The sequence below is a fragment of the Bufo gargarizans genome, unplaced genomic scaffold (assembly GCF_014858855.1).
Source record: "Bufo gargarizans isolate SCDJY-AF-19 unplaced genomic scaffold, ASM1485885v1 fragScaff_scaffold_685_pilon:::fragment_2:::debris, whole genome shotgun sequence".
Lineage (NCBI taxonomy): Eukaryota > Metazoa > Chordata > Amphibia > Anura > Bufonidae > Bufo > Bufo gargarizans.
Window position 1 is genome coordinate 127,821 of NW_025334163.1, and position 23,648 is coordinate 151,468.

Genomic DNA, 23,648 nt, shown 5'->3' on the forward strand with positions numbered 1-23,648 from the left:
GGACAGAAACTTATGTAGGTGCTTATTCTCAAGCTTTTAATCTTATCAACTACGCCAGGTGTTCAAACGTATGGGACTGTGTAAGTGCTGATCCTTAGTCACTGAATCCTGTTGACTACGCCAAGTGTTCAGAGGGACAGGAACTTATAGGACTATGTAAGGGCGCATCTTTAAGCTTTAAATCCTGCTGACTATGTTAAATGTTCTGAGGGTCAGAAACGTCTGGGACCATGTAAGCACTGATCCTCGGGCTCTGAATCCTGCCGACTACGCCAAGTTTTCAGAGGGCCAGAAACCTATGGGACAATGTAAGCGCTCATCCTCAAGCCTTTAATCCTATCAACCACGCTAGGTGTTCAAACGGTCAGAAACTTATAGGACTGTGTAAGCGCGCATCCTTAAGCTTTGAATCCTGCCGACTATGTTAAGTGCTCAGAGAGTCAGAAAGACATGAAGGCAGCAGGACTGTCTCTATACTGCAAAAGCAGATGCCAGTCCGTCTCTAAACATCTCATACGTAGTACTTTTGCCAGACACTTGACCCTCAATCTACTAGCATGAGTTATGGGACTGTGTACAGGTATGTGCTTATACTCAAGCTTTTAATCCTGTTGACTATGCCAAGAGGGTTAGAAACAGTCTCTATAATCCACAGGCAGTTGCCACTCATTCTCCAAACAGAGTACTTTTGCCAAACATTTGATCCTAGATACAAGACAGATTATTTCGAAACTCTAAATGTCCTAATAAACAGGCACGTTGGGTATAATATTTAATGATCCTTGACTTCTGGTTTTGTTTCTACTGTTCTCCTTTGCTTTTTTGTCTCTGAAGGTCAAACCCCTTACTCGTACCAGAGGTGGTAACAAGAAATTTGGGACAGAAACCAAGATGACTCCAGGGACCTACACAAAGATAATCCCTTTGAGAACAACCACCGCAGCTTCCAGTTCTATGACCATACCCACAACAAGTTCTTCAACTACGGCCACCACAACCACAACTAGAGCCACCACCACCGCTAGTGCCACTAGAACCAGAGCCACCACCACAACCAGAGCCACAACCAGATTCACCACCACAACCAGGACCACCACCACCAGGCCTGTGCGAAAGAATACCATGGTTTCTCCTCCTAGACTTTTTGACTTGACGTGTGAGGAAACCGTCTGCCCAGCCGATAGCTTCTGCCTTAATGATTATGACCGCGGGGGATCACAATGCCACTGTAACCTCGGGAAAGCAGGAGAGACATGTGAACACGGTACGATTCTTTACTCTACTTTATTATACTGATGTCGAGTTGCAGTGTGCTTTCTTCCCTGATTGTGTATAAAGCTAAATTCGGAATTCTGCTTCTCTATTGTTACCAGAGAGCGGTGTCTTCTGGGATCTGAGATGAATATTACACAGTTAAAGGGGGTTATCTCATGAAGACAAGCTCTGTCTATAAGATGATCGGGGGTCCACTGCTCGGGACTCACTTTCATGAGCCAGAATGGCCAGAGGAGGCTTACCCTGACGAAGTCTGTTTTCCGGGAGTGGGGGGTGCAGGGAATGGATTAGCTGATGGCACATGGCTGCCATATGAGAGGAGTGGTTTTGATGAGATATTAGAACAAAGTTGGATATTAACATGTCCATTATGTCACTTGTCTGACACTGGAGAGGAGATAAACTCCAGGCTGGCCTGAAAAGGATGCTTGAGAGGGCCAGGATCTTAATATTGATTATATAGCGGTACTATTTAGACAGTGTGTGTCGCTGTTATTAGTTTACCCTATGTATGGAGATGTATGTGCCTGCTCTATGGTGGTTGTATTTGAGCACTTTATGTTGGTATTTAGGGATGAGCGAATATATTCATATATTGAAATTCGTTTTCGGTTCGTGTTGTGGTATTTACTAAATTGCGTTATGGATTCCGTTACCACGGACCATAACGCAATTTTAATGACGGAATGCCTTTAGAGTCATAATAGAAGTCTATGTCCTGCATAACGGATCCGTCCGGTTTCCATTATGCAGGGGAGTCCTCTCCGTTATGCAGCCCATAGACTTCTATTATCACGGAATTACAGGCATTCCGTTATGGAATCGCGTTATGGTCCGTGGTAACGGAATCCATAACGCAATTCAGTAAAAAATGAATTTCAAAATATGAAATTCGCTCATCCCCATTGGTATTGTCTGAGCACTGTATAGAAGTATTATTTGAGGACTGTATGGCAATATTTGAGCACTGTACAATGGCTGTATTTGAGCACTATAAGTTGGTATTATTTGAGCACTGTATGGCAGTATTATTTAATCACTGTTTGGTTGTGCTCTTTTAGTAATAAGTGGTGGTATGTAAAGGGCCTGTCCTACCATTTATTTAGGGGTTGTCCTATTCTCAGGATAGGCCATCAATATCTGATTGGCGAGGGTCCAGCACCCCCCGATTAGCTGTTTGATGAGGGGGCCCCATGCGAGCGTTGCTTCCTGGTCATTACAATACATGTCATCTCCTGTGGAGCGGTGGCGTAGTGTAAATACAAGTACTTACTCCATTCGCTTGAAAGGAGCGAGTACTCGACATTACACTGCACTTCCGAGGTGCAGCTGATCGGTGGGGGGTGCCGGGTGTCGGACCCCGGCGGCGCTGATCTGATATTGATGACCTATTCTGACGATAGGTCATCAATATAAATGGTTGGACATCCCCTTTAAGCACAGTGTAGTGGCATTATTTGAGTACTCTATGTTGGTATTATTTGAACACTGTATAGTGGTATTACTTGAGCACCATATAGAGATATTATTTGAGCACTATATAGTGATATTATTTAAACACTATATAAAGTATTATTTAAGCACTGTATGGTGGTTTTATTTGAGCACTATATGACAATATTAAAGCACTGTATGGGTGTATTATTTGAGCATTGCATGGCCATATTTCTAAAGCACTGCTTGGTTGTTCTATTTCAGCATTACATAGTAGTATTAAAACACTCTATAGTCGCTTTATTTGAGTACTCTATGTTGGTATTATTTGAACACTGTATAGTGGTATTACTTGAGTACCATACAGAGATATTATTTGAGCACTATATGGTGATATTATTTAAACACTACATAGAGTATTATTTTAGTACTGTATGACAATATTCAAGCACTGTATGGGTGTATTATTTGAGCATTGCATGGCCATATTTTTAAAGCACTGCTTGGTTGTTCTATTTCAGCATTACATAGTGGTATTTAAACACTGTATAGTGGCTTTATTTGAGTACTCTATGTTGGTATTATTGTGCACTGTATGTTGGTATTTCTTGAGTACTATATAGAGGTATTATTTGAGAGCTATATGGTGATATTATTTAAACACTATATGTTGGTATTTTTTGAGAACTGCGTGGTGGTATTGTTTGAGCACTGAATTGGCGATCAACCAGGTATCAACTAGGAAATGCATGGATAGGATATGTTTGCCAGAGCAGACCCCCTCCATCCTGGTTCATAGAGGGGGTCCTAAACTATGACTTCCCTGTGCATCCATATATGACCTTTCAGCTTCATGTCACACAAAGTTGTGTCTAGTTTTAGGGTTGAATGCAGTGTGACTTGTTAATAATGAAATCAATGCGGGTACAGTGGAGGGTACTGGCTTCCCCTACCACCCGCGGGCACATGACCTTCCCTGTAGCATCTGCCGCATGTCCTAATCAATGGTGACCTGTATTGTGCTTACATAATAGACATCTCTGCAGCTGTCACCACAGATAGTCCAAAACTAACCAAGCCACAAACATAGCCCGGGCCAAAATGCACACTCAACTTTTCCAGGATCCTGAAAGGCAATTTTTAGATACAGTACTGGGTCGGCATTGTCATCTAGGTAAACACTGCTGCATTCACCCAGATAACCTAGAGATCTGCCAAGAGGGAGGCCACCCAGCTTTCCTTGATTCCTGAGCAGCAGTGCACAACCAGGTAGATGCTCCACTCAGGAATCTGGGAAAGTAACCAGACCAGATGTGTGTAGCTGCTGCTCAGGGAGTCCATCAGAAGGTTTATGTATATCAGACCATTTATAGTGGGGGGTCCTTGGTCCTTGGTTTACCATCTGTCCCTCCCTGTGTCCATGAAGCTCCTGCTCTCGTCTAGCCCTGTAATCTCGCCCCTGTACCATGAGACACAATTTGGATTAAAAATACTGCGCATGCGCTAAAGCTGTGGTGCACGATGCAGGCATTAGATTATGGGGCCAGGTGAGAGCAGGATTCTGATGCCTGACTTGCAAGTCGCCTAAGGAAAGGAGGAGCTTCATGGACACAGGGATGGACAGGTGGTGCACCAAGCGGCTAGGGCCCGCCCTCAGTGCTCCAAACACCAAATAACCATAGTGGAACAAACTAATTAAAGGTACGAGAAAGGTACTGTTTTAATTCACTGCTCACTCCCTACCAGCCACTATGAGCTATGGGAGTTCTGGTATGAAAAACCCATTTCCATCTCATATCACCAGGAGTTTTTAGATCCAAAATTATGCACTGATTTTTTTTCAGGAGCTTAATACATGCTGTGTTATTAGAGAGTTCAATGTATGCTGTAAGCTCCTTAGCTCCCTCTAGTGGTGGCTGCATATATCTGTATGCAGTAAACTCCTGAGCTCCCTCTAGTGGTGGCTGTATATATCTGTATGTAGTAATCTCCTCAGCTCCCTCTACTGGTGGCTGTATATATCTGTATGCAGTAATATCCTGAGCTCCCTCTAGTGGTGACTGTATATATCTGTATGCAGTAATCTCCTGAGCTCCCTCTAGTGGTGGCTGTATATATCTGTATGCAGTAATCTCCTGAGCTCCCTCTAGTGGTGGCTGTATATATCTGTATGTAGTAATCTCCTGAGCTCCCTCTAGTGGTGGCTGTATATATCTGTATGTAGTAATCTCCTGAGCTCCCTCTAGTGGTGGCTGTATATATCTGTATGCAGTAATCTCCTGAGCTCCCTCTGGTGGTGTTTTTATATATCTGTATGTAGTAATCTCCTGAGCTCCCTCTAGTGGTGGCTGCATATAACTGCACATGGTAATCTCCTGAGCTCCCTCTAGTGGTGGCTGTATATATCTGTATGCAGTAATCTCCTGAGCTCCCTCTAGTGGTGGCTGTATATATCTGTATGCAGTACTCTGCTGAGCTCTCTCTAGTGGTGGCTGTATGCAGTAATCTCCTGAGCTCCCTCTAGTAGTGGCTGTACATATCTGTATGCAGTACTCTGCTGAGCTCCCTCTAGTGGTGGCTGTATATATCTGTACACAGTAATCTCCTGAGCTCCCTCTCGTGGTGGCTGTATATATCTGTATGCAGTAATCTCCTGAGCTCCCTCTAGTGGTGGCTGTGTATATCTGTATGCAGTAATCTCCTGAGCTCCCTCTAGTGGTGGCTGTATATATCTGTATGTAGTAATCTCCTGAGCTCCCTCTACTGGTGGCTGTGTATATCTGTATGTAGTAATCTCCTGATCTCCCTCTAGTGGAGGCTGTATATATCTGTATGCAGTAATCTCCTGAGCTCCCTCTAGTGGTGGCTGTATATATCTGTATGCAGTAATCTCCTGAGCTCCCTCTAGTAGTGGCTGTATATATCTGTATGTAGTAATCTCCTGAGCTCCCTCTACTGGTGGCTGTGTATATCTGTGTGTAGTAATCTCCTGATCTCCCTCTAGTGGAGGCTGTATATATCTGTATGCAGTAATCTCCTGAGCTCCCTCTAGTGGTGGCTGTATATATCTGTATGTAGTAATCTCCTGAGCTCCCTCTAGTGGTGGCTGTATATATCAGTATGCAGTAATCTCCTGAGCTCCCTCTAGTGGTGGCTGTATATATCTGTATGCAGTAATACCCTGAGCTCCCTCTAGTGGTGGCTGTATATATCTGTATGCAGTAATCTCCTGAGCTCCCCCTAATTGTAGCTGCAGGTAGAAAGAATATTATCTTTTTTATTTATATTTCCATGCTGGGGATTTTGAGAAATTGTAACTTATTTACATATAAAAGAAAAGAGTTGACATTCGCCTTTAGATTAAAAAGTATTCCTCCCAGTTCTCCAAGTCGACTAAATTGACAAGGTGGAAAATGTGGAAATTTGTTACAATATGTTCTTTTTTCAGATATTAATGTTCAGTATCCTCAGTTTTACGGTCACTCCTATATGACATTTGAACCACTGAAAAATTCATACCAGACCTTCCAAATTACTGTGGAATTTAAGGTAAGCCTATGTATGGTAATTTAGGATATGGCCACCCCAGAATTTGTCATAAGAAAAATCTTACTATAATCAATGGGACTATTAACAAAATCATTTCCCTATAAGAGTCAGATTCAAAGTGCACATCATATATAAGTTACTGTGAAAAAATGCAACCATTAACCACCTCCGGACCGCCTAACGCACATGTGCGTTCCGGAGGTGGCAGGCTGGCGCACAGTCACGCATATACGCGTCATCTCGCGATACGCGAGATTTCCTGTGAACGCGCGCACACAGGCGCGCGCGCTCACAGGAACGGAAGGTAAGCGAGTGGATCTCCAGCATGCCAGCGGCGATCGTTCGCTGGCAGGCTGGAGATCCGAATTTTTTAACCCCTAACAGGTATATTAGACGCTGTTTTCATAACAGCGTCTAATATACCTCCTACCTGGTCCTCTGGTGGTCCCTTTTGTTAGGATCGACCACCAGAGGACTCAGGTAGGTCAGTACAGTCGCACCAAACACCACACTACACTACACCCCCCCCCCCGTCACTTATTAACCCCTTATAAACCCCTGATCACCCATGATCACCCCATATAAACTCCCTGATCACCCCCCTGTCATTGATCACCGCCCTGTCATTGATCACCCCCCTGTCAGGCTCCGTTCAGACGTCCGTATGATTTTTACGGATCCACGGATACATGGATCGGATCCGCAAAACGCATACGGACGTCTAAATGGAGCCTTACAGGGGGGTGATCAATGACAGGCGGGTGATCACCCATATACACTCCCTGATCACCCCCTGTCATTGATCACCCCCCTGTCACTGATCACCCCCCTGTAAGGCTCCATTCAGACGTCCGCATGATTTTTACGGATCCATGGATACATGGATCGGATCCGCAAAACACATGCGGACGTCTGAATGGAGCCTTACAGGGGGGTGATCACCCATATACACTCCCTGATCACCCCCTGTCATTGATCACCCCCCTGTAAGGCTCCATTCAGACGTCCGCATGTTTTTTGTGGATCCGATCCATGTATCCATGGATCCGTAAAAAATCATGCGGATGTCTGAATGGAGCCTTACAGGGGGGGTGATCAGTGACAGGGGGGTGATCACCCTGATCACCCCCTGTCATTGATAACCCCCCTGTAAGGCTCCATTCAGACGTCCGCATGTTTTTTGTGGATCCGATCCATGTATCCATGGATCCGTAAAAAATCATGCGGATGTCTGAATGGAGCCTTACAGGGGGGGTGATCAGTGACAGGGGGGTGATCACCCTGATCACCCCCTGTCATTGATAACCCCCCTGTAAGGCTCCATTCAGACGTCCGCATGTTTTTTGTGGATCCGATCCATGTATCCATGGATCCGTAAAAAATCATGCGGATGTCTGAATGGAGCCTTACAGGGGGGGTGATCAGTGACAGGGGGGTGATCACCCTGATCACCCCCTGTCATTGATAACCCCCCCTGTAAGGCTCCATTCAGACGTCCGCATGTTTTTTGTGGATCCGATCCATGTATCCATGGATCCGTAAAAAATCATGCGGATGTCTGAATGGAGCCTTACAGGGGGGGTGATCAGTGACAGGGGGGTGATCACCCTGATCACCCTGATCACCCCCTGTCATTGATAACCCCCCTGTAAGGCTCCATTCAGACGTCCGCATGTTTTTTGTGGATCCGATCCATGTATCCATGGATCCGTAAAAAATCATGCGGATGTCTGAATGGAGCCTTACAGGGGGGGTGATCAGTGACAGGGGGGTGATCCGGGAGTCTATATGGGTGATTACCCCCCTGTCATTGATCACCCCCCTGTCATTGATCACCCCCCCTGTCATTGATCACCCCCCCCTGTAAGGCTCCATTCAGACATTTTTTTTGGCACAAGTTAGCGGAAATTTTTTTTTTGTTTTTGTTTTTTCTTACTAAGTCTCATATTCCACTAACTTGTGTCAAAAAATAAAATCTCCCATGAACTCACCATACCCCTCACGGAATCCAAATGCGTAAACATTTTTAGACATTTATATTCCAGACTTCTTCTCACGCTTTAGGGCCCCTAAAAAGCCAGGGCAGTATAAATACCCCACATGTGACCCCATTTCGGAAAGAAGACACCCCAAGGTATTCGCTGAGGGGCATATTGAGTCCATGAAAGATTGAAATTTTTGTCCTAAGTTAGCGGAAAGTGAGACTTTGTGAGAAAAAAACCAAAAAAATCAATTTCCGCTAACATATGCAAAAAATAAAAATTTTCTAGGAACTCGCCAGGCCCCTCATTGAATACCTTGGGGTGTCTTCTTTCCAAAGTGGGGTCACATGTGGGGTATTTATACTGCCCAGGCTTTTTAGGGGCCCGAAAGTGTGAGAAGAAGTCTGGGATCCAAATGTCTAAAAATGCCCTCCTAAAAGGAATTTGGGCCCCTTTGCGCATCTAGGCTGCAAAAAAGTGTGACACATCTGGTATCGCCGTACTCAGGAGAAGTTGGGGAATGTGTTTTGGGGTGTCATTTTACATATACCCATGCTGGGTGAGAGAAATATCTTGGTCAAATGCCAACTTTGTATAAAAAAATAGGAAAAGTTGTCTTTTGCCAAGATATTTCTATCACCCAGCATGGGTATATGTAAAATGACACCCCAAAACACATTCCCCAACTTCTCCTGAGTACGGCGATACCAGATGTGTCACACTTTTTTGCTGCCAAGGTGGGCAAAGGGGCACATATTCCAAAGTGCACCTTTCAGATTTTGCAGGCCATTTTTTACAGATTTTGATTGCAAAGTTCTTCTCACACATTTGGGCCCCTAAATTGCCAGGGCAGTATAACTACGCCACAAGTGACCCCATTTTGGAAAGAAGACACCCCAAGGTATTCCGTGAGGGGCATGGCGAGTTCCTAGAATTTTTTATTTTTTGTCGCAAGTTAGTGAAATATGAGACTTTGTAAGGAAAAAAGAGAAAAAAAAAAAAATCATCATTTTCCGCTAACTTGTGACAAAAAATAAAAAATTCTAGGAACTCGCCATGCCCCTCACGGAATACCTTGGGGTGTCTTCTTTCCAAAATGGGGTCACTTGTGGCGTAGTTATACTGCCCTGGCAATTTAGGGGCCCAAATGTGTGAGAAGAACTTTGCAATCAAAATGTGTAAAAAATGGCCTGCAAAATCTGAAAGGTGCACTTTGGAATATGTGCCCCTTTGCCCACCTTGGCAGCAAAAAAGTGTGACACATCTGGTATCGCCGTACTCAGGAGAAGTTGGGGAATGTGTTTTGGGGTGTCATTTTACATATACCCATGCTGGATGAGAGAAATATCTTGGCAAAAGACAACTTTTCCCATTTTTTTATACAAAGTTGGCATTTGACCAAGATATTTTTCTCACCCAGCATGGGTATATGTAAAATGACACCCCAAAACACATTCCCCAACTTCTCCTGAGTACGGCGATACCAGATGTGTCACACTTTTTTGCTGCCAAGGTGGGCAAAGGGGCACATATTCCAAAGTGCACCTTTTGGATTTCACCGGTCATTTTTTACACATTTTGATTGCAAAGTTCTTCTCACACATTTGGGCCCCTAAATTGCCAGGGCAGTATAACTACGCCACAAGTGACCCCATTTTGGAAAGAAGACACCCCAAGGTATTCCGTGAGGGGCATGGCGAGTTCCTAGAATTTTTTATTTTTTGTCGCAAGTTAGTGGAATATGAGACTTTGTAAGAAAAATAAAAAAAATAAAAATCATCATCATTTTCCGCTAACTTGTGACAAAAAATAAAAAGTTCTATGAACTCACTATGCCCATCAGTGAATACCTTAGGGTGTCTACTTTCCGAAATGGGGTCATTTGTGGGGGGTTTCTACTGTTTGGGCATTGTAGAACCTCAGGAATCATGACAGGTGCTCAGAAAGTCAGAGCTGTTTCAAAAAGCGGAAATTCACATTTTTGTACCATAGTTTGTAAATGCTATAACTTTTACCCAAACCATTTTTTTTTGCCCAAACATTTTTTTTTTATCAAAGACATGTAGAACAATAAATTTGGCGAAAAATTTATATATGGATGTCGTTTTTTTTGCAAAATTTTACAGCTGAAAGTGAAAAATGTCATTTTTTTGCAAAAAAATCGTTACATTTTGATTAATAACAAAAAAAGTAAAAATGTCAGCAGCAATAAAATACCACCAAATGAAAGCTCCATTAGTGAGAAGAAAAGGAGGTAAAATTCATTTGGGTGGTAAGTTGCATGACCGAGCGATAAACGGTGAAAGGAGTGTAGTGCCGAAGTGTAAAAAGTGCTCTGGTCATGAAGGGGGTTTCACCTAGCGGGGCTGAGGGGGTTAAAGAGGTAAGCAGTGTAATTACACGCCATCCCATTCACTTCAATGGAATGAGCTGTCTCATTGAAGTGAATAGGACGGCTTGTAATTACACTGCTCACTGCTGTGATGTCGACGGCGAGCAGGTGAACAATGAAGGGAAGGCTGCGCTCTCACGGAGAGCGTCCTTCTCTTCAAACAGCTGATCGGTGGGGGTGCTGGGTGTTGGACCCCCGTGGATTTGATATTGATGACCTATCCTGAGGATAGGTCATCAATATTAAAATCCCGGAAAACCCCTTTAACACAAAACACTACTGATTTTGTATTATCCTCCAGAGCTGCATTCACACTTCAGCTGGTCATATCTGGAAACAGGCAGACATTTTATGGGCAGATGTGTCCCTAAAAGCTTAGCTGAGCCCCGATAGCACATGGGTCAGTTTGTTCTTTTTAGAGCTGTTTGCAGACATTGATCAAGCAAGGGTTGCTTGAAAGCTTGAGTTCAGAAGCCTGCAGAACTGTGAAATTATTATTACAGAGCTACAGATTGTTGTCGTTCTTGTCATTATAATTTAAGGGGATGTACAGAGTTAGAAAAACATGGTTGCTTTCTTCCAAACACATCACCACCACATCCATGAATTGTAACTTATCCTTATTGCAATGAATTAGGATGAGCTGCAGTACCGCACCCAACCAGTGGACAAGTGTGGCGCTGTTTTTGGAATAAAGCAGCCATGTTTTTCTAATCCTTTTTTTTCTAATCCCCTTTAAGGTTTAGTTATCAGTTTATTGTGGCATGTGATGATGTGGTTTTATGGGTCAGAATCTTATGTGTCTATCTTGGACTTCAGGCTGATGGTGACGATGGCCTTCTTCTCTACTGTGGTGAAAATGAATATGGCCGGGGAGATTTTATGTCTTTGGCTATTATTCGCAGGAGCGTCCAGTTTCGGTAAGCCACCTAGAGAAGACATTTTGCATCTGATTTGAGTTGTTCTAAAAAGTTAAACTTTTTTTGTTTTCTAAAAAAGGTAGAAAATCCGGCCTTTAATATATTTTTATAGAGGTCAGAGCTCCATTTTTCTGAAACAGAGCCCTAAACCCTCTGCATAAGTATACCTATATGATAAAACTTTGTATACCTGTAGTCACCACTAAGGGGAGCTCAAGAGTTTACAGCATACAGTGTTTGTATGCAGTTTAAAGTATACAGTAAGTGTGAGCTCCCCCTAGTGGTGGCTGCAGGAAGCAGAAGTTTATCATATAACTAAATATATACAGGGGGGTTTGAGCTCTGTATGTACCAGAACATAGACCTCTGACCCCTATAACCATCAGGGAAAACAACATGATGAAGAAAAGTGGAGATTCCCTTCAAGACAATGACACACCTTGTACAATTAACCTTTTCTTTTCCAGGTATAATTGCGGTACTGGGACAGCAGTCATCACTAGCGACAATAAAATCAAACCAGGCGTCTGGCACATTGTAACGCTGTACAGAGAAGGTCTTAATGGATGGATCCAGCTAGATAATGGGGCAGCAGTGTCTGGGAGATCTCCGGTAAGATACCAAATGCACAGCTGGGGCAAAGTCTATGGCAGGACCCCAATTCTCAGACAATACAAGTCACCACATGGCTCTTGTAGGGTGAAGGAAGTCTTTAGATGATGGGTGCCAGAGGTCAATCTAGGAGCTTATAAAAAGTGCAATTTGTGGAGACATCCCATTGAAGAACACTCCAGCGAGCAAAATGGCTGATAACAGGGAACAACAGAGCAGAGCTGTATGATTGCAATTCTGCCTTGTTTTAGGATTTTTATTACTATAGGAAAAAGTAGCAAGACTTGCAAGAAAAAGTAATCGAACCCTTTGAAATAAGCTGACCATTGAAGTCAATGGGGCTGAGCTGCAATATCAAGCACTGCCACTATAGGATAAACGGCGCTGCGCTTGAAAAGCTGCTCGGAGCCTGTATCACTCGCCAGAGCTCAGGTGAGCGCAGCAGCTCCCTAAAACAGCTGATTGGTGATGGTGCCAGGACTCAGACCCTCGCCAATGTGATAATGATGACCTATCCTAAGGATAGGTCATAGTTATTTTTACCTGGATAACCTCTCTAAGGTCAGGATTTTGCCATTTCAACAAAATGCAAGTCTTTTTCAACCATTTTTTAGCTGATTTACTTCTGTGCTTTGGGTTATTGTATTGCATTATCACCAATGTTTCTTAAACTTGAGACCATGTATATTGTCTGCATTTCCCTTTAAAATGGTTTCATACACCCTTATATTTATTATTCCCTTGATGATCACAAGGCGCCCAGGCACTAAGACAGGAAAGCTGCTCCAAACCTTATTGCTTCCTCCATCAGCCCCACACCATTATGCTGCCTCAACCAGTCCCAAACCATTATTCCCCTGTGCCAGCCCCAAACCCATAATGTCCCTTCTACCATCTCCAAACCATGATGGCCCTTTTACCAGCCCCAAATTTTGATGCTCCCTCCACCAACCCAAACCATGATGCTTCCTGCACCAGCCCCAATCCATGATGTCCCTTCTACTAGCCCCAAACCATGATTCTCCCTCAACCAGCCCTAAATGATGATTCTCCCTCCACCAACCCCAAACAAGGATGCCCCTTCGACCAGCCCCAAACCATTTTGGCTCTACATCAACCCCAAACCATGATGCTCACTCTACCAATCCCAAACCAGGATACCCCCTCTACCAGACTCAAACCATGATTCCTCTCCATCAGCCCTAAAACATGATGTTCCTTTCACAAAACACAAACCAAGATGCCCCTTCTACCAGCCCCAAACAATTATGGATCTCCACCAACTCAAAACTAGGATTCTTCCTCCACCAACCCCAATCCAAGATGCCCCTTCTACGAGCCCCAAAACATGATGCTCCCTCCACCAATCCCAAAGCAAGATGCCCCTTCTACCAGACCCAAACCATGATGGCTCTTCCCCAGCCCCAAACCATGATTCTTCCTCCACCAACCCCAAACCATGATGTTCCATCTACCAGCTCCAAACTATGAAAGCTCATCCACCAGCCCCAAACCATGATGTCCTCTTCATCATTCCCAAACCAGGATGTCCTACTCGACTAGCTTCAAACTATGATGCCCCCCACCAGCTCCAAATCATGATCCTCCCCAAACCATGGTACCCCTTCTAACAGCCCCAAACCATAATGCTACCTCTGCCAGCCCCACACCATGATGCCCTCTCCATCATGCGTCACAGTTGATTCCCACTAACCAATCTTTCTTGAGAACAGATTTGTCAGTAACCAGGCTTTGTGTGCCTTCATTTAATGTGTAAAGCACTGTGAAACTCACACTTCTAATCTCATATCCTTAATTGAAACACCTTTTGCCAATTAGCTCTTGTAGAACTCATTAACTCAGAGGTTCACTTACTTTATCTCCAAGCACTGTGGATGAAATGCATGACTGGTATTGACTGGTTGTGTTAATAGTTTAGTTACATTGTGTTTTAGAAAACAATGCAGAAATGCAGGTAGTTCTGAAGGGTTCACTTACTTTTATTTCCAGCTGTAGATGAATAGATAACATGGTAAGATGTTCTTAAAGCACTGTATCACTGGACATATATCTGTTTGCACTCCCCTCCACCAGGGTCAGTACAGTAAGATCACCTTCCGAACCCCCTTCTATCTGGGCGGTGCACCAAGTATCTACTGGCTGGTAAAATCAGCGGGAACCAACCGGGGCTTTAAAGGCTGCGTCCAGTCTCTGTCTGTGAATGGCAGGAATATTGACATGAGGCAGTGGCCCCTGGGAAGGGCTCTCAGTGGATCGGATGTAGGTGAGTGATTATCATGTATATAGCATTCTTCAGGAATTATACTCGGCTCCTGTTCAGCTATAACCTGCTCATCCATTGTACGCAGGTGACTGCAGCATCGGGGTCTGTGACGAGGCTTCCTGCATTAATGGCGGCACCTGCACCTCCAAGTCAGCAGATTCCTACATGTGTCTGTGTCCTATTGGATTTCAGGGACGTCACTGTGAGGAAGGTGAGCCTGAAAGATACATGTCTCCAAATGTGCAGATGTTAAGAATCATTTAGAAATCCCACAAGTTGACCATGATCGTCAACTCTCCTGGAATGTCCAAGGTCTCCCAAAAGTAGAGGAGACCTCCTAGATTGCAAGAAGAGCCGCCAAATCTCCTAGGCACCTTGTCCGGAATAATACTCACTCCATTCCTGTAGTCTTCTTCACTCTTAGCTGAAGGGAACAGCCTGACTCCGGGGGCTGGTGTGAAGATATTGTATGTGACAGTGCCAGGGTGTGAAGGGGACTGCAAGCTGCAGGAACCAGGGTCTGGTCTGGGGTCTGTATTAGCTGCAGGAGGTCCTAAATTTGTATTTATTCAGAGGATATGCTGTAGGATCTGCATTAATTTAGGGGGTCTGGGGTTTGTATTCATTTAGGATCTGTTCTTGAGTCTCTATTCGTTTAGGGGCTTTACTCTGGGGTCTGTATTAGTTTAGGGGCTTTGGTCTGGACTATATACACTACTGACAAAAAGTTAGGGATATTTGGCTTTCAGGTGAAATTTATGAAAAACTTAAAAAGTTCCTGCTCCAGTAATATTATATCATGAAAGTCGGGCATTTAAGTAGAAGCAGCAATGGGGATTTCCTCATCTCAACAACTTATTGAAACAAAGCCAACACCAGTGGTGGGTATACCCCTAAAAAATTTCAGTGTCTCAATAACTTGTCATGTGAACTTGAGCATTAATTGCAGCTTGACCACGACGTCTCATGCTGTTCACAAGTCGCCTTATTGTCTGCTGAGGCTGCGGCATGGCATCCCACTCTTCTTGAAGGGAGGCCCTCGGGTCATTGAGGCTCTGCGGTACAGAGTTACGAGCCTCTACACGGCGACTGAGCTGATCCCATAGGTTTACAATGGAATTCAGGTCTGGAGAAAGTGCAGGCCACTCCATTTGAGGTACCCCAGTCTCCAGCAGCCGTTCCCTAATGATTGGACCTCGATGAGCTGGAGTATTGTCCTCCATGAAGATGACATTAGGTCTGTGTTGTTCATGCTGAGGCACAATGACTGGATTAATGATGTTATTCAAGTAGTATGGGCTTGTCACTGGACCATTCACAAAGTGTAGGACAGTTCTGTATTGACTAGACACATCTGCCCACACTGTAACACCACCACCACCAAAGGCTGATGCATAGCCAGGGCCAGTTCTAGGTGAAATGGGGCCCTGGGGCGAAAAACAATAAGCCCCCACACACACACACACATGACACTTGCTGATTTTAACGTCTCCCCCAATCACTACAGAAATACAGCGCCCCATACCTCTTACATCCAGTGACGTCTCCTTTGATGTAGATGTTCTCTGTCCTCGTCTTTATCCTTTCAGACCTTCAGACCAGACCATCATTTTGTCGCCATTTTCCGTCTCTGCAGTTTGACAACAACAACAAAATCTTAGTTTACTACTTTTCCATCATCCTCCCATCTTCTGGACAAATCATCCTACCTCCCCCAATACTGTGCCACTGTGACCCCTAATACTATACTGCAGAAACAGATAATACTAATACCCCACAGAGCCCACCATATAAAATACCCCTTCTTTGTGGCCTCAGTAGAAGCCTCCATAGTGCCCCATAATAATGTGCCAGTATCAAGTGCCTCTCTTCCACCCCCCATGTGCCAGTAACAAGTGCCTCTCCCCCCCAAGTGCCTCTCCGTGCCCCCCCATGTGCCAGTAACAAGTGCCTCTCCATGCCCCCCATGTGCCAGGATCAAGTGCCAAACCCCCCACCATGTGCCAGTATCAAGTGCCAAACCCCCACATGTGCCAGTAACAAGTGCCAAACCCCCCCATGTGCCAGTATCAAGTGCCAAACCCCCCCATCTGCTAGTATCAAGTGCCCAACCCCCACTGGTTCCTGGTCCAGCGTAGATGCTCCTTGGCATGCTCCTTTGCCCATGCAAAACGATGACCTTGCAGGTTGTCTAGCAAGCAGACCACGCTGATGTAAACGGTTTCGAATGGTCTGACGTGACACTTAGGTGCCTCTCACCTCCCATAAATGTGCCTGGAGTTGTGTGGCATTCATCATCCGGTTACGCATGGCATTGTTCACAATGAAGTGGTCATCAGTGTGGGATGTGGCCAAAGGACGTCCACTTCTCTGCCTTTCTGTGACTCTTCCAGTCTCTCTGTATCTCTGATACAACCTCCTGATGACACTCTAAGCTCTGTAGCTACGTAGGAGGACGCTCGCTCGGCCGCTCCTTCCTCAGTGCGCCTGCGCCGAGTGTAGATGTGACGTCATCGGCGCAGGCGCATTGAGGAAGGAGCGGCCGAGCAAGCGTCCTCCTCTCAGTGCGCCTGCGCCGACTGAAGACCAGTACGGCACAGGCGCCAGATTTTGAACGCAGACAGGGCCAACCAGAAGACGAGCGCGTTCGCTGGCCCTGTCAATCAACATGAGGAGGGGGCGTCTTTATGAAAGGAGGATGCGGCTGCTACCAGCAGGTAACCGCCCTACTTGCTGGTAGAGAGGTAATTTACATATTATAAAAGTCTGTTTTTTAAAGAAACTAGTGAATGAAAAAGGCTAAGAGCACTATATATTGAAAAATCGCTGTATAAGAATTTGAAGTAGCCAAAAAACGAAAAATGACTTTTGGGGGGTGACAGAAGCCCTTTAATTAATTGTTAGGCGTCGTCTTGGTCTCATGATGTCAAAATGTGAGCAGCATGATGAGGAGGACTGTTTAAATGCCAATTCTAAATGAACCAGGAAAATTTACTGGGCGATTCATGGATCAAACACCTGTGAATTTTGCCGTTAAGCTCCTTATTAGAGAAAAGCAAGTTGTGCAAAAAGTAATGAAACATTGAACAGTTGGACATGTGCATTCAGAAGTTTAGAGAAGGTCACATTAAGTTCACCTGTAAAGGTTAGAGGGCATTTTAGGTTCATCCAGAAATTTCATCCACAAGCGAAATATCCCTAACTTTTTGTGAGTAGCGTATTAGTTTGGGGCATTAATTTAGATGCTCTGGTGTGGGGTCTGTATTATTTTAGGGGTCTGGTGTGTGGACAGTTGGGTATGTATTAGTTTAGGGGCTCTGGTGTGGGGTCTGCATTAGTAAAGGGGGTCTGGTCTGAGGTCTTTGTTTTTTATTGAATCCCTTTCACTTGCATTCATCAGAGACTTGATAGATGCCACATAAACGGAGATCTACCCGTGTTTCGGTCCCCCTGGGTCTGGTTTGGGGTCCTTATTTGTTTACACCTGTAGTGATCCATTTAGGGGTCCGGGTCTGTTCTGGTGACTGTATACATTTTGGGGTCTGTATGTATTTTGGGTTTTGGTCTGGGGACTGCAGGTCGATTAGTGTCTGTATTTATTTTGGGGCCGGATCTGGGGTCTGTATTTTTCTTGGGGTATATGGCTACATTCACATATGCATTTTGCATTCTGGTTCTGGGATCCAGCAGAGATTCTCGAAACCGGAGCAAAGCGCTTCAGTTCCATTTAATACATCCGTTCTGTTCGGATGCGGTTGTATTAATTCAAAACTGAACAAACCAGATCCGGCACAAAAAATAAAGTCAATGGTGCCGGATCCATTTTCTTTGGATCTGAAAAAAGAAAAAACAGATCCGGCACTATTGACTTACATTGTTTTTAATGCCAGATCCAGTTTGTTCAGTTTCGCATACCGGACACAAAATTGGCGCTTTTAGTTGTTTTGTGTTTAGTCAAAAAACTGAAAAAAACTAAAACGGAAACATCCTGTTCTGGTTTCTTCTGTTTTGTCTCCATTGACAATGAATGGGGACAAAATGGAAGTATTTTGCCCCCTTTTGAGATCCTCTGCCAGATCTCACAACCGGAATGTAAGACTATGTGATCTAGTCCTGGGTCTGTATTGATTTTTGGGTTTTGTCAGGGTCTATATTAATTTGGGGGGGTTTATTGTTTACGAGTGCGTTGACTGTAGTTATTTTGAGATGTTATGAAGGAGGGTCATATGAATGGTTGATATCCCTCAGGTTAGGGGCAAGTCCTATTGTGGTGGGGAGGGCACATGTTGAAAATGGTGCACGTGCCACATACTACATCGCCTCTCGGACTCTTGACATCAGTGACTCCTCAGAGAGGTGGGGCTGCCCTGTGCAACATTTCTACTTGCCAGTGACACTCACTACACAAAAGCTCGGGAAGGTTGAGATGTGGTCATTGACCCCGACCATGAGCCTTTCTATGAGCCCTTCTGTTAGTTAACATTAAGGGCCAAGGCAAGTGCAATTCTTGGCCTGAGGGCGCTGATGAAATGCAATGGATTCCAATAAATACCAGTGGATTACAAAGGACCCTGCCTATATAACAAAATATAATCACTAACTCAGCTCTGCTGCACCAGATAACCGAGGTTCCCAGCAGCCGTGATCCTGTTATCATCTAGGAAAAGATTATAAAGATGATGATTGTCTAAAAGTTATGTATTCTGAAGTTTACATGAAGTGGTGTACGGCAAAATTCTACCACTAGGTGGTGCTGTAGTCCTGCTGAATGAAGTCCTGGTCATCTAGTTTCATAGAACTAGTAATCTCAGGATCACTGCCTGAAACCCATTTTGTAGGGACTTCATCAATCTAAATCAATTTCATTTTTAAAGTATTACAACTTTCTAATAGACTTTGTTTTAATTTTTTCCTTACATCAAGATCAGAGATGAGCGAACTTCTGTTTTAAGTTCGGCGTCTAAAGTTCGGGTTTGGATTAGCGGAGAATCCCGATCTGGAACCGGATATGGATTCCGACTTCCGTTGTGGTCCGTGGTAGCGGAATCAATAATCGGCCATTATTGATTCCGCTACCACGGACCACAACGGAAGTCGGAATCCATATCCGGTTCCAGATCGGGATTCTCCGCTAATCCAAACCCGAACTTTAGACGCCGAACTTAAAACAGAGGTTCGCTCATCTCTAATCAAGATCTGTCCTTGCCGTCAGTGACCAATATTACTCTAACTTATATTCAGAGGCAGTAAACCTGTCCATAGCTAGTCCTGCTAGTTGTATCCAGTCTAGACAATGCTCTGTGAGCTAAACAGCTTGGATTCCAAACTGATACATTGTAACAAACTAGTACAGTTGTATCCAGTCTAGACAATGCTCTGTGAGCTAAACAGCTTGGACTCCAGACTGATACATTGTAACAAACTAGCAGCAAGGCTTGTGCAGATGCTGCTGATGGGCTTTGCTCACCGAGCATTGTCTAGACTGGATACAACTGTGCTAGTTTGTTACAATGTATCAGTCTGGAGTCCAGGCTGTTTAGCTCACAGAGCATTGTCTAGACTGGATACAACTGTGCTAGTTTGTTACAATGTATCAGTCTGGAGTCCGGGCTGTTTAGCTCACAGAGCATTGTCTAGACTGGATACAACTCTGCTAGTTTGTTACAATGTCTCAGTCTGGAGTCCGGGCTGTTTAGCTCACAGAGCATTGTCTAGACTGGATTCAACTGTGCTGGTTTGTTACAATGTATCAGTCTGGAGTCCAGGCTGTTTAGCTCACAGAGCATTGTCTAGACTGGATACAACTGTGCTGGTTTGTTACAATGTATCAGTCTGGAGTCCAGGCTGTTTAGCTCACAGAGCATTGTCTAGACTGGATACAACTGTGCTGGTTTGTTACAATGTATCAGTCTGGAATCCGGGCTGTTTAGCTCACAGAGCATTGTCTACATTGGATACAACTGTGCTAGTTTGTTACAATGTATCAGTCTGGAGTCCAGGCTGTTTAGCTCACAGAGCATTGTCTAGACTGGATACAACTGTGCTGGTTTGTTACAATGTGCAGAGAAGTGAAGAAAAATCAGACCATTCTCGGTGGCGCTGGTGCAGTAAGGACTCTATACTCAAAAGGTACTAATCAAGGTAATCTTTTTATTAAAGTTGGTCTACGAGTTTCTGGGGCAGAACATCCCCCTTCCTCAGGACAATAAAACGTATTACATTAAAACACAGTGTTTCCAGTTCTTTTATGCACTCAGTTTGAGCGCAATGTGTGCAAGTCACATGAGTGGAGAGGAGGCTGGGGACGTGAGTGTTTGTCCTGTTGCTAGAGCATTGTCTAGGCTGGATACAACTGTACTAGTTTGTTACAATGTATCAGTCTGGAGTCCGGGCTGTTTAGCTCACAGAGCATTGTCTAGACTGGATACAATTGCATCAGATCAGTCACATTCACTTCAGTTGAGCTAAGCTGCAATACCAGATACCACCACGTGGACAGGTGTGGCACTGTTGCCGAAGGAAGTTTCCTAATCCTGCCTGAACCCTTTGGGCCAATGGACTTCACTCATATATGTTTTGTCCCTCTGTTGCAGCTTTCGTCCTGGCTATCCCCCAGTTCAATGAGTCCGCCCGTTCCTTCGCTGTGACAAGATGGCCATTTGAGCCGCACCATTACCTCTCATTCATGGAGTTTGATATGACGTTCCGCCCAGATGCAGAAGACGGAACAATCCTCTACAGCTACGACAGTGACAGCAAAGACTTTGTATCTATCACCATGGTCAGCGGCTATGTGGTCTTCAGGTTTGACTGCGGCTCGGGAACAGCGATGATACGGTGAGGGGGGTTACGCTTATGTATGATGCGATAGACCAAAAAGAAGTCTGTGCGGCGCAGGGAAGGAAGTCTACTGTATAGCTGGCAGCACTGTCTGAGACTTCTAATGTACATAGGGAAAAAAGTGAAATGGTCGCACTGCAATCTAAAGATATCGATCATTCCTTCCTTCATTATCAGATCAGTCCACCTATTCACCGATTAAAACCTGGATGCCCTCTGCTGCCCCTGGAGGATGGATTTGTGTACTGCACCTGTTCACACTTATCCAGTTAGTAATCTAGCCGCCCTTTGCTGCCCCTGGAGGATGGATGTGTGTAGTGCACCTGTTGATACTCATCCAGTTAAAAATCAGGCTGCCTTCTGCTGCCCCTGGAGGGCAGATGTGTGTATAACGCCTGTTCACACTTATCCAGTTAGTAATCTAGCTGCCCTCTGTTGTCCGTAGAGGACGGATATGTGTACTGCACCTGTTCTTAATCAGCCAGTTAAAATCCATGTGCTTGCAGCCCCAGTCTAATGAATGAAACTGATTTTCAGTCGCAGAATTTTCTGCCACAAAATCTGCCACGTGTGAAGGAACCCTTAAGCATCTTGTTGGCCTCTGCTGCCCCTAGAGGGAAGATGTGTAAACTGCACCTGTTCACACACATCCAGTTAAAGAGAGTCTGTCACCATAAAAATGCAGTGTAATCTGCAGGCTGCATGTTCTAGAGCAGGAGGAGCTGATCAGACTGATATATAGTTTTATGGGAAAAGATTCAGTAACATTTTTAATTTCTACATTCAAATTCCTGCTAATTCTGGACTTTGAAGTCCAGGAGGCGGTCCTATCAATGATTGACAGCTACCTCTATATGCACAGTCATAGGAAGAAGGCTGTCAATCACTGAGAGGACCGCCCCCTGGACTTCAAAGCCCAGAATGAGCAGGAATTTAAATGTATAAATTAAAAATGTTATTGAATCTTTTTCCACAAAACTATACATCAATCTGCTCAGCTCCTCCTGCTCTATAACATGCTGCCTGCAGCTCAGATACCATGTTCAATGTGACTGGTTCCCTTTAAAAATGGCTGTCCTCTGCTGCCCCAAGAGGACAGATGTGTGTACTGCATCTGTTCTCTCTCATCCAGTTAAAAAATATTGATGCCCTCTGCTGCCCCTAGAGGCCAGAAGTATGTACTGCGCCTATTCTATGGAATTTGGAAATGTGGTAAATCTTTCTGTAGATTGACTTGCGCTTCCTTTTTGACTTTCAGAAGTGAGAAGCCGGTAAGTCTTGGTCAGTGGCATGAACTCCGAGTCTCCCGAACAGCTAGGAATGGCCTCTTACAGGTGGATGACCAGAAGCAAGTGGAGGGAATGTCGGAGGTTTGTTCTGATGAATTCAGTTTTCAGGTTTTATAGAAATGAAGCTTCATCTCTGTATAAATGAGAAGATCTACAACTTCCAATAGACTTGCTGTCAGTGAATGAGGGCACTCTTGTTTCCATTCAGAGGCAGTTATTCTGTCCATAGCTGGTCCTGATCTCATGGTGGTATCCCGTATAGATCAGTATTTCTCCTAGTGACAAATTTCCACCCCGCACCCCCAAGGAAGCGTTTGGAGCCTCCGTCGGGAGTTCCGTCAGATTTGATGGGAAGAATAGTGAAGCATGCAGCCCTGCTGTTCTGTGAGGGGCCCCGTTATGTGTCACTGGGGTCCATGAGGAGTGCGGTGGGGGGCAATGTGGTGTCCATCATGTTATGGATCTGCACTTCATCCTGGTCACCATTCTTGTGAAAGTGGGAAACTCTCTGATACATAATGACCCCCTTCAGCAGACCCCTAAATACCTATAAAGACTCCAGGCCAGTCTGCTTTTATACAGACCCGATTGTATAGAGAGACCCCTATGTATGCAGACTGACCCCAAACAAGATCCCCCTATAAACAGGTCCTCGTTATATACAGACCCCTTAAGTATTCAGATTCCCAAGGTGTATATCGACCCCCAATTTATACAGACTCCTTGTAAATACAAACTTCAAACAAAATCCCCCTATAAACAGGTCATACAGACCCCATTGTATATGCGGCCCCTCTATATATTCAGACCCCAAAACCACTTCCCCCAAACAATGTACCAGAAACAGAGAAAAAGATAAAATTAGGGAAAACCTAAGGACATTCATGGTGGATGGGGTTCTGAGCTGTGCCAACTCCAAGATGTCTCCCCAACGTTGGTTCAGACAATGCTCTGTGAGATAAACCCATAGCAGAAGCTGCAGAAATCTCTCTGCTAGTTTGTTACAATGTATCACAGGGCAGTGTCTATACTAGATACAACTCTGCTCGTTTGTTACAGTGTATCAGTCTG

The 23,648-nt window shown here is 44.6% G+C and overlaps 1 protein-coding gene across 1 annotated transcript in view; it reads left to right on the top strand.

The window, feature by feature from the left end:
• Positions 1-23,648, top strand: part of EGFLAM (EGF like, fibronectin type III and laminin G domains) — a 120,967-nt gene that overhangs the window by 83,450 nt on the left and 13,869 nt on the right. Inside the window, exons 9-16 of the mRNA XM_044273441.1 lie at positions 835-1,264; positions 6,158-6,258; positions 11,452-11,552; positions 12,020-12,164; positions 14,259-14,448; positions 14,534-14,659; positions 21,042-21,285; positions 22,547-22,658. Coding sequence (XP_044129376.1) covers positions 835-1,264; positions 6,158-6,258; positions 11,452-11,552; positions 12,020-12,164; positions 14,259-14,448; positions 14,534-14,659; positions 21,042-21,285; positions 22,547-22,658 — 1,449 coding nt within the window. The remainder of the gene's footprint in view (positions 1-834; positions 1,265-6,157; positions 6,259-11,451; positions 11,553-12,019; positions 12,165-14,258; positions 14,449-14,533; positions 14,660-21,041; positions 21,286-22,546; positions 22,659-23,648) is intronic.